Raw genomic sequence first — 16,412 nt, 5'->3', positions numbered from 1 at the left:
TCAAGTCAGCTGTTACTTTGGCTTGAGCCTCTATGCGCTCGTACACTTGGCACAGCGCTTGCGACGGTTCTGTCATTAATTAATATGAATTAATATAGATAGCCTTTTGCTTGACTACATTATCAAACAGCTAATAGTGGCTGTTTCTCAATATGCGTTGTTAAGCGATCTTGCGTCCTTGTGTTATTGCTCTACGTCATCATCAACCGTCGAAGTTCAGTTCCAATACTCAAGAACACAAGAACGGAGGATGAATGAAAGTACCTGGATGTGTTCTTGATATCGAGGACGCATCGAATGCAAACTTGAGAGAATCGAACCATTAAAAATCCCAGAAGACTCTGCGGGTGGTCGACTTACAGAAGCCTGTAAGCTTTAAAGTTCTCGTTCTCACTTATGAGATTCCTGCTACAAGCTCGCGAATACGTGACGGCTCGTGAAAGTAAACATTTGTTTTGCTTAATTTTAACAAAGTGATAACATGAAGAAAGCCTGAAGTATTTTTATTGGAATATAAAAAAATAATCTTAACATTGACAAAGCATGTAACACAAAGGCTACTCATTTTCATAAATACATGCGGTGAAATAAAAAGATGAAATAAAAATGATATGAAAATAATGTCTATAATAATTTGAAAGAGATCTTTTAATAGGTTATGACATTTGTTTGTGATGTTATATTGTACTTATTGTGCATTAGCCACTTTTAAGATGCTGGGACAGTCAGTTGAGCAACAAGATCGCAGCACATCTCAATTCTCAAATGATGCGTTCTGTGTCCTCGCGTCCTTCTGAGTTCCTTCTTTCAAGGTCGCCTGGCAAGACCGGACTCCTTGACAATGCAAGTCCGTTCTCTGCGTTCTTGGAATTGAGAAACAGCCAATGTGTTGCTAATGTTACACACACCGTTCCTGTTCTTCATCTCAGAGTCAGACAGCTGCCTTCTAACAATCAGTATCCTTACAAACGCTTTGAACAACTCAGCTATATTGGATAACCTGCTTCTCTCGAGACTTTCCGGCTTCAGAGCGGTCATAGTTAATGATATGCTAAAGCCTGCCGGCACGTTGTTGTGATTGGTTACAAGGTAGTCTGTGACGTCACAAACACCACCGATTTCAAACCGCGGGTTTTTGGTTTACTGCAGTTTCAAACCTAAAATACTCAGCAATGGTGCTGACTTATGAATTTGCACATGGTTTGTCTTAAAGCATATTAAAAACACTACATAGATATATAAACAACATTAAAAACTTGATTTTCACCACAGGGGGTCTTTAAATATGAAACTAAACTAAACTGCAGTAGGTGGCAGCAAGTCACTGTCTTAAAGAGTGAGTGAGTCATTGATTCAACCGATTTGTTCAAATGACTGATTCATTCAGGAACGAAGCTGGGATTCATTTGTTCTAAACGTGGATTCAGTCAGTATAACAAAAACATTTCTGTTGCACGGGGGCTCTGTTCTGCTGTTCATCATTTTGAAATTTTCGTTGGCGAAATAAAGGAAAAAAACAATATTAACAATACTGTGTCTAAAATGTAACTCACATTGTTCATTTAACAATAAGTTGAAGGAACGTTGCATTTGTGCTGATTTGGGGAAAACGGCACTCTTGCTCGTGTGATATTATAATACAACTACATCTTATACTATGATATAATGACAAAAACTCGTCGGGGCAAAAAATCCCTGTGTATGCTGCATACTGCATGCATAGCTACATCACGCTGAATAAGACGAGTAAAGAAAACGCGGTACTTATTAAAAGAATCGCCCTTTATTTAAATATATGAACACAGAAAATCGCTGTTAACAGGTTAATATAACATTTCCCATTCCACGACTAGTAAAATAATCGCAATTTGCTCTGTAAAATGGCGTAACGTTAATCCGCAGGGTGATGGACACGGAGGTGGGTAAGGTTGGTGGTGTTGCCACCCTTCGCACTGACTGTAGCTAGGTAAATCCTGCAGATTGTGCTGTCTCCCGTTCGGAGAGTGGTTGCCTCAGACATGGTTCTTCTTCTTGGAATAGCTGCGTCGTCTTCTTGTTTGACAGATGTCGGTGCAATACTGCCACCTGAGAGCTCAACCAGGTACTGGCGCTGGAGTATTTACATGTCATGATATCATAAGTGTCCTATTCATTTTAAATATTGTGGTTATCGCCAATACCGGTATATTGTCACACCCTAAATTAACACAATATCGATATTTCATGCTTTGAATATCACGGTTATCGTCAATACCGGTATATTGCGACACCCCCATTTCAGCTAAAGTATTTTTACCCCATTCTGGGGAGCCTTTTACCCCCACTCACCACCTCATACATTTATAAGATTTTTAAACAAAATTAACCACTTTTATGATTTATTTTCACACAAAATCTGCTGCTCCTTCAATGTTCAATACAAACATGTATATTTTTCCTGCAATCATACATTTTGAGAGTAATGAAAAGCACATTTTTTCATAAGGTGTGCCTTTAGCCCCGTTGTACCCTATATAGGGAACGAAGCAGGGTCGATTCCTTAATTTTGTTCAGGAAAATAGACTGAAAAAGGATTTTACTAAAGTTTACTCCTGCATATTTTGATGGATTTTTTTACTGTTATAAATGTTCTGAATATTGTACCTCAGATGTGTGAAATGTTCACCTGTTTGTCAAGTGTTTGTCATGTTCTGGTTTCTATAGCTTTACCTCAGGAGGAGAAATCTGACTTTATTTGGAAAATAATAAAGATTTGACATTTATCCTGATGATTATCAATATCCACTAATATGAAATATGTCGCCCAGCTCTAGTTTAATTCATTTAATGATTCAGTTCTTTGTTGTCTTCATATTATCTTTGATGTTCACAGAGAACATCCCAAATAACAAGACTAATGTTCTCTCAAACTCATGAACAAATGTCTTTCCAGCAACTTTAATAGATTGTTTGTTATCTGTTAGATCGTGATATAATGAAAGTTATCTGTTAGTGTCAAATGTTAGATGAATGTTTCTTTTTAACTTCTACTTTATCAGGACATTCAGAAAACATTCAAAAGTAACGTTCGCCTAATGTTTACAGAATGATCAAATGAAATATTCCTTTAGTGTACACCTAACTAAGAAACATTTTGTTTGTTCAAAGAATATTTAGAAATAATGTTTTCATAACTTAGTATCAAGACATTCTTAGAGCACATGTTGTTCACTGTGCTGAAATGAACACACTGTAAATTACTTGAAATTAAAGCATCTGCTAAATGCATAAATGTAATATTAATGTAATGTTCCCAGTGTTTCCATATACAGGGAAGTGTCAGACTTTGAAACGAGGAAGAGATCTTCATCTCCAGATCCCAGCTGTGTGTCTCTGAAGAGCGATGGATCCATGAATCCTCCTCCTGAATTCAGTGATGGAGCAGTGACCTCTGACCCCAGGTGAGACACTGTCCTGTTCTGGAGACAATAGACTGACTTAAGCTGAGGACACACTTAAAGACTGTAAGGCTGATTATGAATGTAAATTGATACTTTGACTGGACGTGTTTGAGCGCGATCAGTCATGAGCCAGTTGCGTTGAGTCAGCGATTACAGTCAGTGTTTAAATCTCGTGTGTAAGTATTTAAATCTGCTTGAGTCGCAGGAAACAATCGCTGTATGTTGAGCTCAGTCTTAGAATGTTTTAGCTAGTCGTTAAATGTGTGCCTGGCCTTATACAACAGCAAGAGATCATTTGTGATGTGATCTGTGAAAACCATCATGGTGAAATTTTACCCATCACTAGTTTCAACACCATGTGAAAGCCCTTTCCAAATCTGATTTTCAGGAACGTAATTTTGAGAAAAACAGGTTTAACTGTCATTCCCTTTTTCACAGACATGAAAATGATCTATCCAAACACAAACGGTTGTAATACAACAATGCTTTGGAATATAGACCTAAGATTGGTTTTTAAGCATGTGATCAGCTAAAGAAGATATTAAGTTATAATAAAAATATGAAAAAGTATTAATAAAGTTATTATATGATACAACCATTTGTTCTTTTTATATTACAGAACAACAGTAAGATTTCAATATTCATGATGTCTTTATTTCTTGCTTTCAAATATTAAATCCTTGAGCTTTTATTTTTACGGAAAACCACAGGGAGATCCAATTTTGCATTGTCAAAAATTCATAAAATACTTCTCTACAGTCCACCACTGGAGATTTTGCTAATTAAACTAACAAAATTTATTGTCAGGTTTAATATTAACTAACTGTCACTAACTACAGCTGTGTCCCATTTCAAAGGCCTCCCTCTAGCGTACAGAGGATTGTTCTTGTTGCCTAGCAACAGTGACAGCTGCCGTTTGACGAGTGACAGTGACATTTGTACTGGACTTTATTATATTCAACTAAATATGTTCACCACCGTCCATTTATGTACATAATAATGAATAATAGAATAAACTATATAAAATCACATTTTAGTAAGATACAAGTCAATGTTTAAACCGTTATATATATATATATATATATACACACATACATACTGTATGTATTTTATATTTCTTTCATATATATCATTACATTATTCAAGTTAAAACTTGAATAATTAAGGACACAGCTAAACGACTGACTTATACAAAAGAAGAGATCATCTGAACTAACAGTATTGTGTTAATTACTGTGTAAATATGTGTATGAATTATTATGATTATTATTATTATTATATCTTTGTGTCACCAGCAGGGGGAGTCAGAGAGCAGCATCTCCTCAACCCAGTTGTGTGTCTATGAAGAGCAGTCGATCCAGAGTTCATCCTCCTGAATTCAGTGATGGACCAGTGACCTCTGACCCCAGGTGATTATCAGCATTATTTAGTGAGTTTCCTGCTGTAGTGAAACTAGATTGAGACACTTATTTATAAGAAAATAACTGTACAATGTCAGTGTTTACTTATATAGATAAATATAATGAAATGTTCAAATATGTACAGGTGTTCATGTTCATGTTTTGTTCTCATCTGATAGTTTCAGTGCCGTCATATCAATAATATTTCTGAATATTAACCCTTTGAGCGGTACGGTCCCACATATGGGATTTTTATTTCTGTGACCCTGAGAGTACGGTCCCACATATGGGATTTTTATTTCTGTGCCCCTGAGAGTACGGTCCCACATATGGGGTTTCGAATGTTCAGCGACGTCACATAACTGCCAGATTCAAACTGCTTTCGCGCTTTGGCTGCGAGACGGACACGCGCAGCGCTTGTCATATATCACAGCAATGCAGTGTTTTCAGCCACATAATGTTTTTTTAAGGTTTCAGACATTTAAATACGCATAAGCACCAGTAAAACAATACATTTAGAGTTTATAAAATACACACTGATGTCAGACATCAGTAGAAGCAGCAATAACAATCCATTCAAATATAATTTGCCGACATTTATTCATATCAGACACACATAATGGGCCTAAGTAACTATAAAGTTTACTCTATTATTCTTCCAGTTCACCAGCCACTTACTTGCATATATTTCGGGAGAAACTGATGAATTCACGTGCTGTATATCCGACTGACAGGACTCTGTGAACTGCAGCGCAAACTAAGATGGCGGTGCCCATCTCGCATTATAGATCAAGATAAAGATCATTTATAAAGGTTTTTAAACGACAAAACACACTCTCTTACACATATTTGAGAATCAGAATATCAGATAGTTGATGACATGGTAAGCAATTTTGCGAATATTTTAAATATAAAAGGAAAAACAAAATAATAGCGATCCATCTGTCATACAGTGTTATTGTGGCTGCGTTCAGCGCTTGTGATACGCATGTATATATATATATATACATACTGTATATATTTTATATTTCTTTCATATATATCATTACATTATTCAAGTTAAAACTTGAATAATTAAGGACACAGCTAAACGACTGACTTATACAAAAGAAGAGATCATCTGAACTAACAGTACTGTGTTAATTACTGTGTAAATATGTGTATGAATTATTATGATTATTATTATTATAATATCTTTGTGTCACCAGCAGGGGGAGTCAGAGAGCAGCATCTCCTCAACCCAGTTGTGTGTCTATGAAGAGCAGTCGATCCAGAGTTCATCCTCCTGAATTCAGTGATGGACCAGTGACCTCTGACCCCAGGTGATTATCAGCATTATTTAGTGAGTTTCCTGCTGTAGTGAAACTAGATTGAGACACTTATTTATAAGAAAATAACTGTACAATGTCAGTGTTTACTTATATAGATAAATATAATGAAATGTTCAAATATGTACAGGTGTTCATGTTCATGTTTTGTTCTCATCTGATAGTTTCAGTGCCGTCATATCAATAATATTTCTGAATATTAACCCTTTGAGCGGTACGGTCCCACATATGGGATTTTTATTTCTGTGACCCTGAGAGTACGGTCCCACATATGGGGTTTCGAACGTTCAGCGACGTCACATAACTGCCAGATTCAAACTGCTTTCGCGCTTTGGCTGCGAGACGGACACGCGCAGCTCTTGTCATATATCACAGCAATACAGTGTTTTCAGCCACATAATGTTTTTTTAAGGTTTCAGACATTTAAATACGCATAAGCACCAGTAAAACAATACATTTAGAGTTTATAAAATACACACTGATGTCAGACATCAGTAGAAGCAGCAATAACAATCCATTCAAATATAATTTGCCGACATTTATTCATATCAGGCACACATAATGGGCCTAAGTAACAATAAAGTTTACTCTATTATTCTTCCAGTTCACCAGCCACTTACTTGCATATATTTCGGGAGAAACTGATGAATTCACGTGCTGTAAAATCTGACTGACAGGACTCTGTGAACTGCGGGGCAAACTAAGATGGCGGCGCCCATCTCGCATTATAGATCAAGATAAAGATCGTTTATAAAGGTTTTAAAACGACAAAACACACTCACTTACCCATATTTGAGAATCGGAATATCATATAGTTGATGACATGGTAAGCAAGTTTGCGAAATATTTTAAATAAAAAAGGAAAAACAAAATAATAGCGATCCATCTGTCATACAGTGTTATTGTGGCTGCGTTCAGCGCTCGTGACACGCAAGACGCGCCACCATGGAAACAATAAGGGCAAACGTTCTAAAATAACGGTCGCCTTAAAAAAACTCACTCTGGGGGGTCAGTTAGAATATTTTAAACTCATGCTTGAAAGGGTTAAATGTCTTTTAAAGCCCAAGTAATCAAGACAAAACTAGGACAGGAATCTAAGAGACCAAAACTTATATATAAGAGTTCAAAACAGACAAATATAAGATGCAGCACATTTCAGATGATAGAAAATGTGACTTAAATTCCAGAAAATATGTTAAAGTTTAATGTAAATATGTGGTATATAACAGGAGTCTGTTAAACTGACACTTCTCTCTTAAATGTGTTGCTGTTCCTTGCATGATTTATTCATGAACATGTTTTTATGTTTGTATTTTGTTTCCAATCAGAGATGATCAGACTGGAGACCAGGATTCTCCTCAAGCTGTAGATGATGAACTACAGAGAGTCAAAGACCAGCTCAAAACCAGCATGAAGAACAAGTATGAGAGATTATTTGAGGGTCTGAAACTCCAGGAGAATGAAACCCTCCTGAACATGATCTACACACAGCTCTACATCATAGAGGGAGAAAGTGAAGGAGTGAATGAACAACATGAGATTTTACAGATGGAGAAAACAGCCAGAACACAACACTCACAAGACACTCCAATCTACTGCAATGACATCTTTAAAGCCTCACCTGAACCAGGATGTGAGGAGAAACACCAGATCAAGACTGTTCTTACTAAAGGCATCGCTGGAATCGGAAAAACCGTCTCTGTGCAGAAGTTCATTCTGGACTGGGCCGAGGGAAAAGCCAATCAGGATGTAGATTTCATGTTTGTGCTTCCATTTCGAGAGCTGAACTTGATCCGAGATCATCAGTACAGTCTTCACAGACTTCTGCTGGACTTTCATCCTGAACTCCAAGATCTGGACTCAAAGATTTATGAGGACTGTAAAGTTGTGTTCATCTTTGATGGTCTGGATGAAAGCAGAATCACATTGATGTTTTCAGATGATGAGAAAGTTTCTGATGTGACTGAGACTTCATCAGTGGGTGTGTTGATGTCAAAGCTCATGACAGGAGAGCTGCTTCCCTCTGCTCTCATCTGGATCACCTCCAGACCAGCAGCAGCCAATCAGATCCCCTCCAAATACATCAACTGTCTGACAGAGATTCAGGGATTCAATGAGCTTCAGAAGGAGGAATATTTCAGGAAGAGAATCAGTGACGAGCATCAAGCCAGCAGAATCATCTCACACATCAGAAGAGCAAGAAGCCTCCACATAATGTGCCACATACCCGTCTTCTGCTGGATCTCATCCACTGTGCTTCAGAAGCTCCTGAAAGAAGGTCTGAGTGCAGAAATCCCTCAAACTCTGACTGAAATGTACATCCACTTCCTGCTGATTCAGATCAACATGAGGAATCAGAAGTATGAAGAGAGAGATCCAGAGAAACTGCTGCAGTCCAACAGAGAAGTGATTGTGAAACTTGCTGAAGTGGCTTTCAATCAGCTGATGAAGGGCAATGTGATGTTCTATGAGGAGGACCTGAGAGAGAGCGGCATAGACGTCACTGACGCCTCAGTGTATTCTGGGATTTGCACTGAGATCTTTAAGGAGGAATCTGTGATTCATCAGAGGAAAGTCTACAGCTTCATTCATCTGAGCTTTCAGGAGTTTCTCGCTGCTTTCTATCTGTTTTATTCATATGTGATCAAGAACAAGAAACCACTGGATGAATTCAGATTGTACAAATCTGATAAAGACTCTCTGGATGATCTACTAAGATCAGCAGTAGATAAAGCTCTCAAGAGTAAGAATGGACAGCTGGATCTGTTCCTGCAGTTCCTGTTGGGCGTCTCACTGGAGTCCAATCAGAGACTCTTACAGGATCTACTGACACACACAGAGAACAGCTTAGAGAGCATCAGGAGAATCACAGAGAACATTCAACAGAAGATCAAAGATGGACGTGGACCCTCATATAGTGGTCTCTCCACTGAAAGATCCATCAATCTGTTCCTCTGTCTGCTGGAAGTCAAAGATCAGTCTCTGTCCAGAGAGATTCAGGAGTTTCTGAAATCAGACAAACACTCAAAGGAGAAACTCTCTCCGTCTCAGTGCTCAACAATCTCCTACATGATTCAGATGTCAGAGGAGCCGCTGGATGAGCTGAACCCCATGAAATACAACACATCATATGAGGGGAGAAGAAGACTGATACCAGCTGTGATCAACTGCAGAAAAGCTCTGTGAGTGTTTAATCATGAACTAAAGCATATTTAATAATGATTCCGACACCTTTAAAATAAATGTTCCTAAATGAGAGATTTTCTCCTCAATAACAGAATCTTAAAGGGTCACGACACGCCTCTTTAATACAGTAGATAGTCGACTAAAATGCCTGTTACCGCCGCGGGTAAACACCCCAGTCACGTGTGAAACTCGTTGGTGAAATCACCACCAGGTGGCGCAAAGAGACGGTTGACATCATTGATCAGTAAAGCTGGAATTGAGACATTTTCACTTGTGAATGAAGATAAAATGACATAAATTACTTTTAATATTAATAGCAATAATAATATATCATTATGACATTTAATCTTCAGTAATTATTCATCATAAACGCTTAATATTCCAGCTATTTGACGACTGTTACAGTGAACTATTACAGTGACGGCTGTGCTTAAAGTGTGCTTAAGTTTTACTGTACAGCACCAGCCAGTGTTTTACATTATTATACATTTAAAGAGGTGTGATTGTGCCATAAAATAAATGAAACGATAGAGAAGGTGGATTACTGTGAATGGGAATATTATGAGTGATAAAAGTCTAGTTCCCTTTCGAAAGGGAACTTCAACTCTGCGCTTGATTGCGCTATGGGGGAACCGTCACTCGTGACAGGTGTTTGAAATGCCAAGAATCACAACACTCCAATCCTATTAGCCGGCGACAGCCTATGACGTCGAATGGCGCGAACCGTGACGTATAAAGGGAGCGCCTGAGGAAGCAGTCAACATCTTGTCTTTTCGGGACTGTTTTGTTCGTGCCATTGTTTCACAAACTCCGGTAGGAAATTACTCCTTTTATGTCTGCAAACGTTCAGGAGAATGTGTTCATCTGTGTCCCAGGGGTTTGACACTTGATGTACACGTTTCTGGCGTTTTTCTGTCTGGAGAGGAGCAAACGCATAGACGATGCTTAAGGGCGCCGTCTATGTGTGTTTGTCTATTATTCACTGCGAGCGTCTCTCCTATTGGGACGCTCCGTTCTCATTCGACACTCTTCCCGAGGGAGGAGGTGTCTGCATCTGTGCCTGGTGTTTGTAGCCCCGTGTGTGCTGAGGCAATACAGTGGCTGCAGTCATAGGGCTCGCAGGTGAGCTGGTTGGGAAGTCTGAGAGAATTATATTTTCTCTTGGATTACCCGGGGCTGACGAGGATGTGTTGGATGACGGTGATGTCCGTGTTTGATGTCACCGCGTCCGATAGCGAGCGCTCCTCTGGCTGCTGGGCATGTGAGCTGCTGTGTTTTTGGGATGCGCTTTTTGGCGGGCTGCGGGTGCCATGAGAGCGCGTTAAGAAAGGGGCCGCATGCGGACGGCTCGACGAACGGTTCCTTTCTGTCCATGAATGTTGCAGGTCCCATAGACTTTCCATTCTCTCCTGATCTCCACGTTTGAGATCGGGAGAGCATGGAAAAACCCCTGGCCGTTCAGATTTGGATCTGAGCCAGACAGACGGGTGGAGGAAGAAGCGAGAGTGCAGATGGGTGATCGATTGTAAACACCGTTGCGTTTATAATCGATCCCCCAGCTATTTAAAGGGTGATTTATAACTACCCTCTCCTCTTCTTCTATTATATATATATATATATATATATATATATATATATATATATATATATGTGTGTGTGTATGTATGTATGTGTGTGATTATATACAATATATAGGATGTATGTATTTATATGCATGTGTATATATATTTTATATCATACACAGATACTTCTTATGATCAGACTGATGGCTGGGCCCATAGTAATTATTTTTGTTGGCTTGCTTTCTCGGTTTGATAATGAGAGGATCTTTTAGGCTTAAAAGAACCCTAGATTCTTTCCTTTTTTATGTAAAAAAAAGAGTATTGGTATCTTTGGTCTTTTAGCCGCAGGAATATGAGATGGGTCTATTTTATGTCTTTAAAATAAGACCTTGTTTTCCTGTATAGTTTTTCTGAGCATGTAGTTTATCAGGAGGCTGGCCCCAGGTTTGAGGAGGTGATTGATCACGTACACCAATAGTGTCTGTGATCGATTCCCTCTCGTTGCGAGGGCAACATCGCATTTGCCCTAGCCCCTTCTTCCTCCGCCTCCTGAGTTTGAGTTCTTTCTACTTGCTCAGGCGCTTCTTTTACAGTTAGGCTGTCGGCTGGCCTTTTGATAATATTTGTTTCTAAAGGCCGCCTTCTGGCTTGATAGTGAAAGTGCTTTTAGGCTTAAAAGAACTTTTGATTTCATCCTTCTTCATGCATTAAAATAAGGAGGGAAAATCTTCATTCTGCGAGCCGCAGGAAGGTAAACTGGGTCTATATTTTTATGTTTATAAAAAGTGTAGACCTTGTTTTTCCTGTATAGCTTTCCTTAGCATGTAGTCAGTAAAGTTAGAAGGGGTTCTTTTGGGCAAAATAACTGTAGCATTAGGTTGGCTAGTTTTCAAAACATGCAGGCCGCTTTATGGCTGCTATTTTGTAGCCTCCTATGTTAGAGTAGCTTCTCAGCTAATACTTTAGTTTGGTTTGAGTTAGCACTCGTCGCTTCAGTTATTTGTGTACAGGACGGCTTATCGGCCACCTGACACTGTTTGTTTGCAGTGCTTCATTTTCTCCTATTTGAAGGTTTCAAATGAAGCCCAAGCTTTGCTTGGCCCAGTAGGCCTTAGCTAGCAGCTAGGCTAGAGCTAGGTTTAGGTGTTTGTTTGTTACATCACCCTAATTATTACTATCCCTATGAGGTTGTATAGTTCCTAGTTCTGGCCTCCTCCTGAGGGAGTTGCAGGCCGTATGTCCATTTCCCCTTCGATGTGAAAATGTAGGTGCTATGGCTGAGGTTAACAGCTAAGGTTATAGGCTGTTATTAGCCTTCCTGGTGCTGTTTTTCCCAGGTGGTAGGCCCTTATCTTCGAGAAGATGAGTTATGCAGTGCTGCTAGGCCCCACTTTTTAGAACTTTTGTCATGCTTATAATGTCTTAACATGAGCCCCTTGAATTATATTCAAGTTTGAGATTATGATGCTAATATTCTAGCTTTCGTTCTCTAAGGGTTCACTACAGATCTCAGATCTGTTCTGTGAAACATTTATCCTGTTTGGATGGCATGTATTACAAAGCATTCGCGTTTGCTTTGGGGTTCTAAGCTTTAGCCCTACGTGCATATGTGAGCTTACTCTAGTGCTGCCACAGGTTAACGCCTGTTTCTGTGATAGCAGGCTGTGATTAGCCTCTATCTATTAAGGTGGTGTTTTGATGTACTCCCCGGTTAGGGTTTGTGTTTCACTGAGTGCATCACCTGTTGGATTGCACACTGGGCTGGGCTGTTGGCCATAGGGAATAGTGTCACTGACAGCCTTGGAGAAGTTGCTCCCGGTTTTTTCCTGGAACTGCCAGACGTTTGTCCAGACATTTTGGGCATGCACTCTCCTCTAGCATGGCGGCGTGGGTATATCATTCCCCATAGCGCAATCAAGCGCAGAGTTGAAGTTCCCTTTCGAAAGGGAACGTCTCAGGTTACGCATGTAACCATGGTTCCCTGAGAACAGGGAACGAGACTCTGCGCTTCCCTGCCATGCTTCGGGATGCCTGCTGAACAGTCCCTCAAAAGACGAGAAGGTGTTGACTGCTTCCTCAGGCGCTCCCTTTATACGTCACGGTTCGCACCATTCGATATTTGGATGGCATGTATTACAAAGCATTCGCGTTTTCTTTGGAGTTCTAAGCTTTAGCCCTACATGCATATGTGAGCTTACTCTAGTGCTGCCACAGGTTAACGCCTGTTTCTGTGATAGCAGGCTGTGATTAGCCTCTATCTATGAAGGTGGTGTTTTGGTGTACTCCCTGGTTAGGGTTTGTGTTTCACTGAGTGCATCACCTGTTGGATTGCACACTCAGGTTGAGTGTAGAGAGTCTTATTCTGGTTAGAACAGTATGATCTCTGCTAGCTTCCAGTCGATCATGACCACAGCAGCTGTTTTGCATTTGCTGTTAGATTGTTGGCTCTTTATTGTAGCCTCTCTCTTAATACAGCTTGTTTTTTGGGTGCTGTTGGTTTACGGTCACTAGTTTGCTCACGTATTTTATCACTGCCTCAGGCTTATGCTCACATTGTTTGAGGTGGTAGGCCTTGTAGGCCTTCCTTAGACCGTGATAGCATATTTATGTGTACTGGGTACATTGCCTGTTGGAATGTGTAAGCTTAAGCTCAGGTTGTGTAGCTAGTTACCCACAGTTATCGTGTAGGGTCTAGAGCTGGTCCCCTTTGAGCTTGGGCCCTGTTATGACCACGGGCTGGCGCCACATGGTGCTTAAAGTAGTAGGCCTTGCCAGGCCTCCTTTGTAGCCTCTGTGTTGGCCCAGCTGGGTTGGTTATATCTAGATTCGTTTCATGGTTGAGTCGTGTCTTATGATTCACAGGTCATAAGAGGTCAGGCCTCTCGTTGAGTTTGGTGGCGTAGTGTGTACTTCTCCTACCTAAGGGTTTCTCGAGTACTTGGCCTGCTGGCTGGCTTTAGTCATGAAGCTACCACTGGTTGATGCCGTGTGTTCATGGAGGTTGTAGGCCCCCATCAGGGCTTCCTTTCAGTCTGCATGTTGGCACAGTTTTGTGTGGGTTTCTCTGTGACTCATCACCATGGATGAGTCGTGATTGCCACTAGCTGACGCCGCGTGTTTTACGAGTTGTAGGCTTTCGAAGGCCTCCTAGGTATCACGCTGGAGTTTGGCTTTGTACTCCTCTCGCTTAGAGAGTAAAAGGTGCTTTTACTGAGTACGCTTCTAAGTGGCCTGCCTCTCGGGGTGAGATCCTGTATTAAAACCAACTGTTTGTCTGGTTTTATGCACTTGCTTCCTTGAGCTTGGTTTCTTTTAGCACTGCCTCAGGCTTATGCTCATGTTGTTTTTGAGGTAACAGGCCTTCCTTAGACCATGTTTGCATACTATACTTTGCCTGTTGGAATGTGTTCATCTAGGCTCAGATTGTGTAAGCTAGTTATCCTCAGTAAACTTTAGGGTTCAGTGCTGGTCCTTTTTTGAGCTCGGGTTCTGTTTATGACCACTGGCTGGCGCCACCTGGTGCTAAAAGTAGTAAGCTTTACCAGGCTTCCTTTATAGCTTCTGTGTTGGCCCAGCTGGGTTGGTTGTATCTAGACTCATTCCATGGTTGAGTCATGCCTTATGACTCACGCCGCCATCGGCCACGCCCACCTCCGTGTTTTAGGCCCTGTCAGGCCTCTCGTTGAGTTCTGTGGCGTAGTTTGTACTTCTCCTAATGGGGGTTTTCCGAGTATTTGGCCTGCTGGCTGGCTTTAGTCATGAAGCTGCCACTGGTTGATGCCATGTGTTCATGGAGGTTGTAGGCCCCATTAGGGCCTCCTTTCAGTCTGCATGTTGGCACAGCTTTGTGTGAGCTTCTATGTGACTCATCACCATGGCTGACACCGTGTGTTTACGAGTTGTAGGCTTCCATAGACCTCCTATGTATCACGCTGGAGTTTGGCTTCATACTCCTCTCGCTTAGAGAGTAAAAGGTGATTTTACTGAGTACATCTCTGAAGTGGCTTGCCTCTCAAGGTGAGCTCTTGTACTAAAACCAACTCTTTGTCTGGTTTTATGCATTTGCTTCCTTGAGCTTGGTTTCCTTTAGCTCCAGTCGAGTAAGGCCTCCCTTTGTAGTCGGTCTGTCTAGCCTGAACCTCGATAACACTGCCACGAGCTGATGCCACGTGTCTGCTGAAGTTATAGGCCCATGGGGCCTTCTTCAGCACGTGATGGCGTACGTTGTTCTCCTCTTGCTTAGAGAGTAGAAGGGTGCTTTTACAGAGTACACTGCTCGTCGGATTGTGTTGGATGGGCTGTTTTGTGGGCACTCACAGCTACCTAATTACTTAGTTGGTCATGCGCTCAGCATGCTATGTTTTCAGTCGAATGGCCTTATGGGGCATCCTGAATACCTCCATGTGTGTTGGGTTCATGTTGTGATATTAGTTCATTGTAAGAGCACTTAGTTATGTTGTAGGCCCCTTCTGGTCGGCCTCCATGGCTATGTGCCTGCAGTATGGTCTGTCCGTTAGGTTGAGCTTCGTACTTCCCTTTGGGTTGACTGTGTAATTGTGCTTAGCTCCCTAAGCTGGTCATTGGTTGTAGACTTCTGTGAAGTCTCCCATTCAGACTGGCCCCAGGCTGGTTTGTGCTCCCCTGTACTGGGTTTTTCTAGCGCACAGCCTCCACAGCACTTTAATCAGAAGCTGAGTAGATCCTAGGATGAGTGGTCTTACTCCCCACAATATGAGGATTTATAGTGCTCAGCTATAAGTTCCACTCTCCAGGATGCCCATCTCTGCGTGTGGGTTTGAGTTGCTTACTGCCTTTTTGCAGTCGCTCTTTCCTGCTCTCCTCTTTTGGAGTTTGCGCTTGGAGATTCTGTATATCAGACAAGGGTGGCCAGGCTATGTTTGGCTTTCGCTAGATTAGTAAGGTCTCCTTGGTGGCGTCGGGGGTGATTTTGTCCCCTCTAGTGACTGGCCGGGATTACTTCTGGTCTCCTGGCCACATTCCCTTTAAGGGACCACTTTCTACGGGTTGTTGGTCCCAGATGCCTTTAGCAGCCTTGGCAGGCCTTTCACGAAAGGCCTCTTTTAGGCTCAGCTTGGACTGTTGGCCATAGGGAATGCTGTCACTGACAGCCTTGGAGAAGTTGCTCCCGGTTTTTTCCGTTTTCGAACACATATTTACTCTGTCAGCATTGTGACTACATTAATGTCAAAACTAGAAGATAAAGTTCGTAAACAAACTTTGATGTTGGCTTGGCACAAGCCTCGATGGGCAGCCTGAGGAAAAAGAGCCAAACATGAATTTCTTGTATTTAGCATTGTAACAAACAATTGTTGTGATGATTGATGAATCTTTCGATTCTTCTATCTCTTTAAGAGGTGCTCAAATCACAGCCGCTTTAAGAAGAGGCGCTGCTTGCGAGCTCTGAATAGATAACATCATATCAGGCGATCAACTAACCTGTTCAATAAACGGTGTAAATCATGCAATCACTCGAGA

General features: G+C 41.1%; 2 protein-coding genes across 6 annotated transcripts in view; both read left to right on the top strand.

The window, feature by feature from the left end:
• Positions 1-16,412, top strand: part of LOC127508857 (gastrula zinc finger protein XlCGF8.2DB-like) — a 158,727-nt gene that overhangs the window by 59,826 nt on the left and 82,489 nt on the right. The gene's annotated exons all lie outside the window — the stretch shown is intronic.
• LOC127508733 (NACHT, LRR and PYD domains-containing protein 12-like) overlaps positions 3,305-16,412 on the top strand; it is a 35,120-nt gene continuing 22,012 nt past the window's right edge. For 2 of the 5 annotated variants that reach the window (XM_051887036.1, XM_051887035.1), the window contains exons 1-4: positions 3,305-3,440; positions 4,736-4,849; positions 6,049-6,162; positions 7,497-9,350. In XM_051887036.1, the coding sequence (XP_051742996.1) occupies positions 3,391-3,440; positions 4,736-4,849; positions 6,049-6,162; positions 7,497-9,350 (2,132 nt within the window). In that variant the 5' untranslated portion in view covers positions 3,305-3,390. The remainder of the gene's footprint in view (positions 3,441-4,735; positions 4,850-6,048; positions 6,163-7,496; positions 9,351-16,412) is intronic. The other 3 variants (XM_051887034.1, XM_051887037.1, XM_051887033.1) reach the window with 3 other exon arrangements.

Source organism: Ctenopharyngodon idella, chromosome 3 (genome assembly GCF_019924925.1).
Source record: "Ctenopharyngodon idella isolate HZGC_01 chromosome 3, HZGC01, whole genome shotgun sequence".
NCBI classification, from domain to species: Eukaryota; Metazoa; Chordata; class Actinopteri; order Cypriniformes; family Xenocyprididae; genus Ctenopharyngodon; species Ctenopharyngodon idella.
This window is presented reverse-complemented; position numbering and strand designations above follow the sequence as displayed.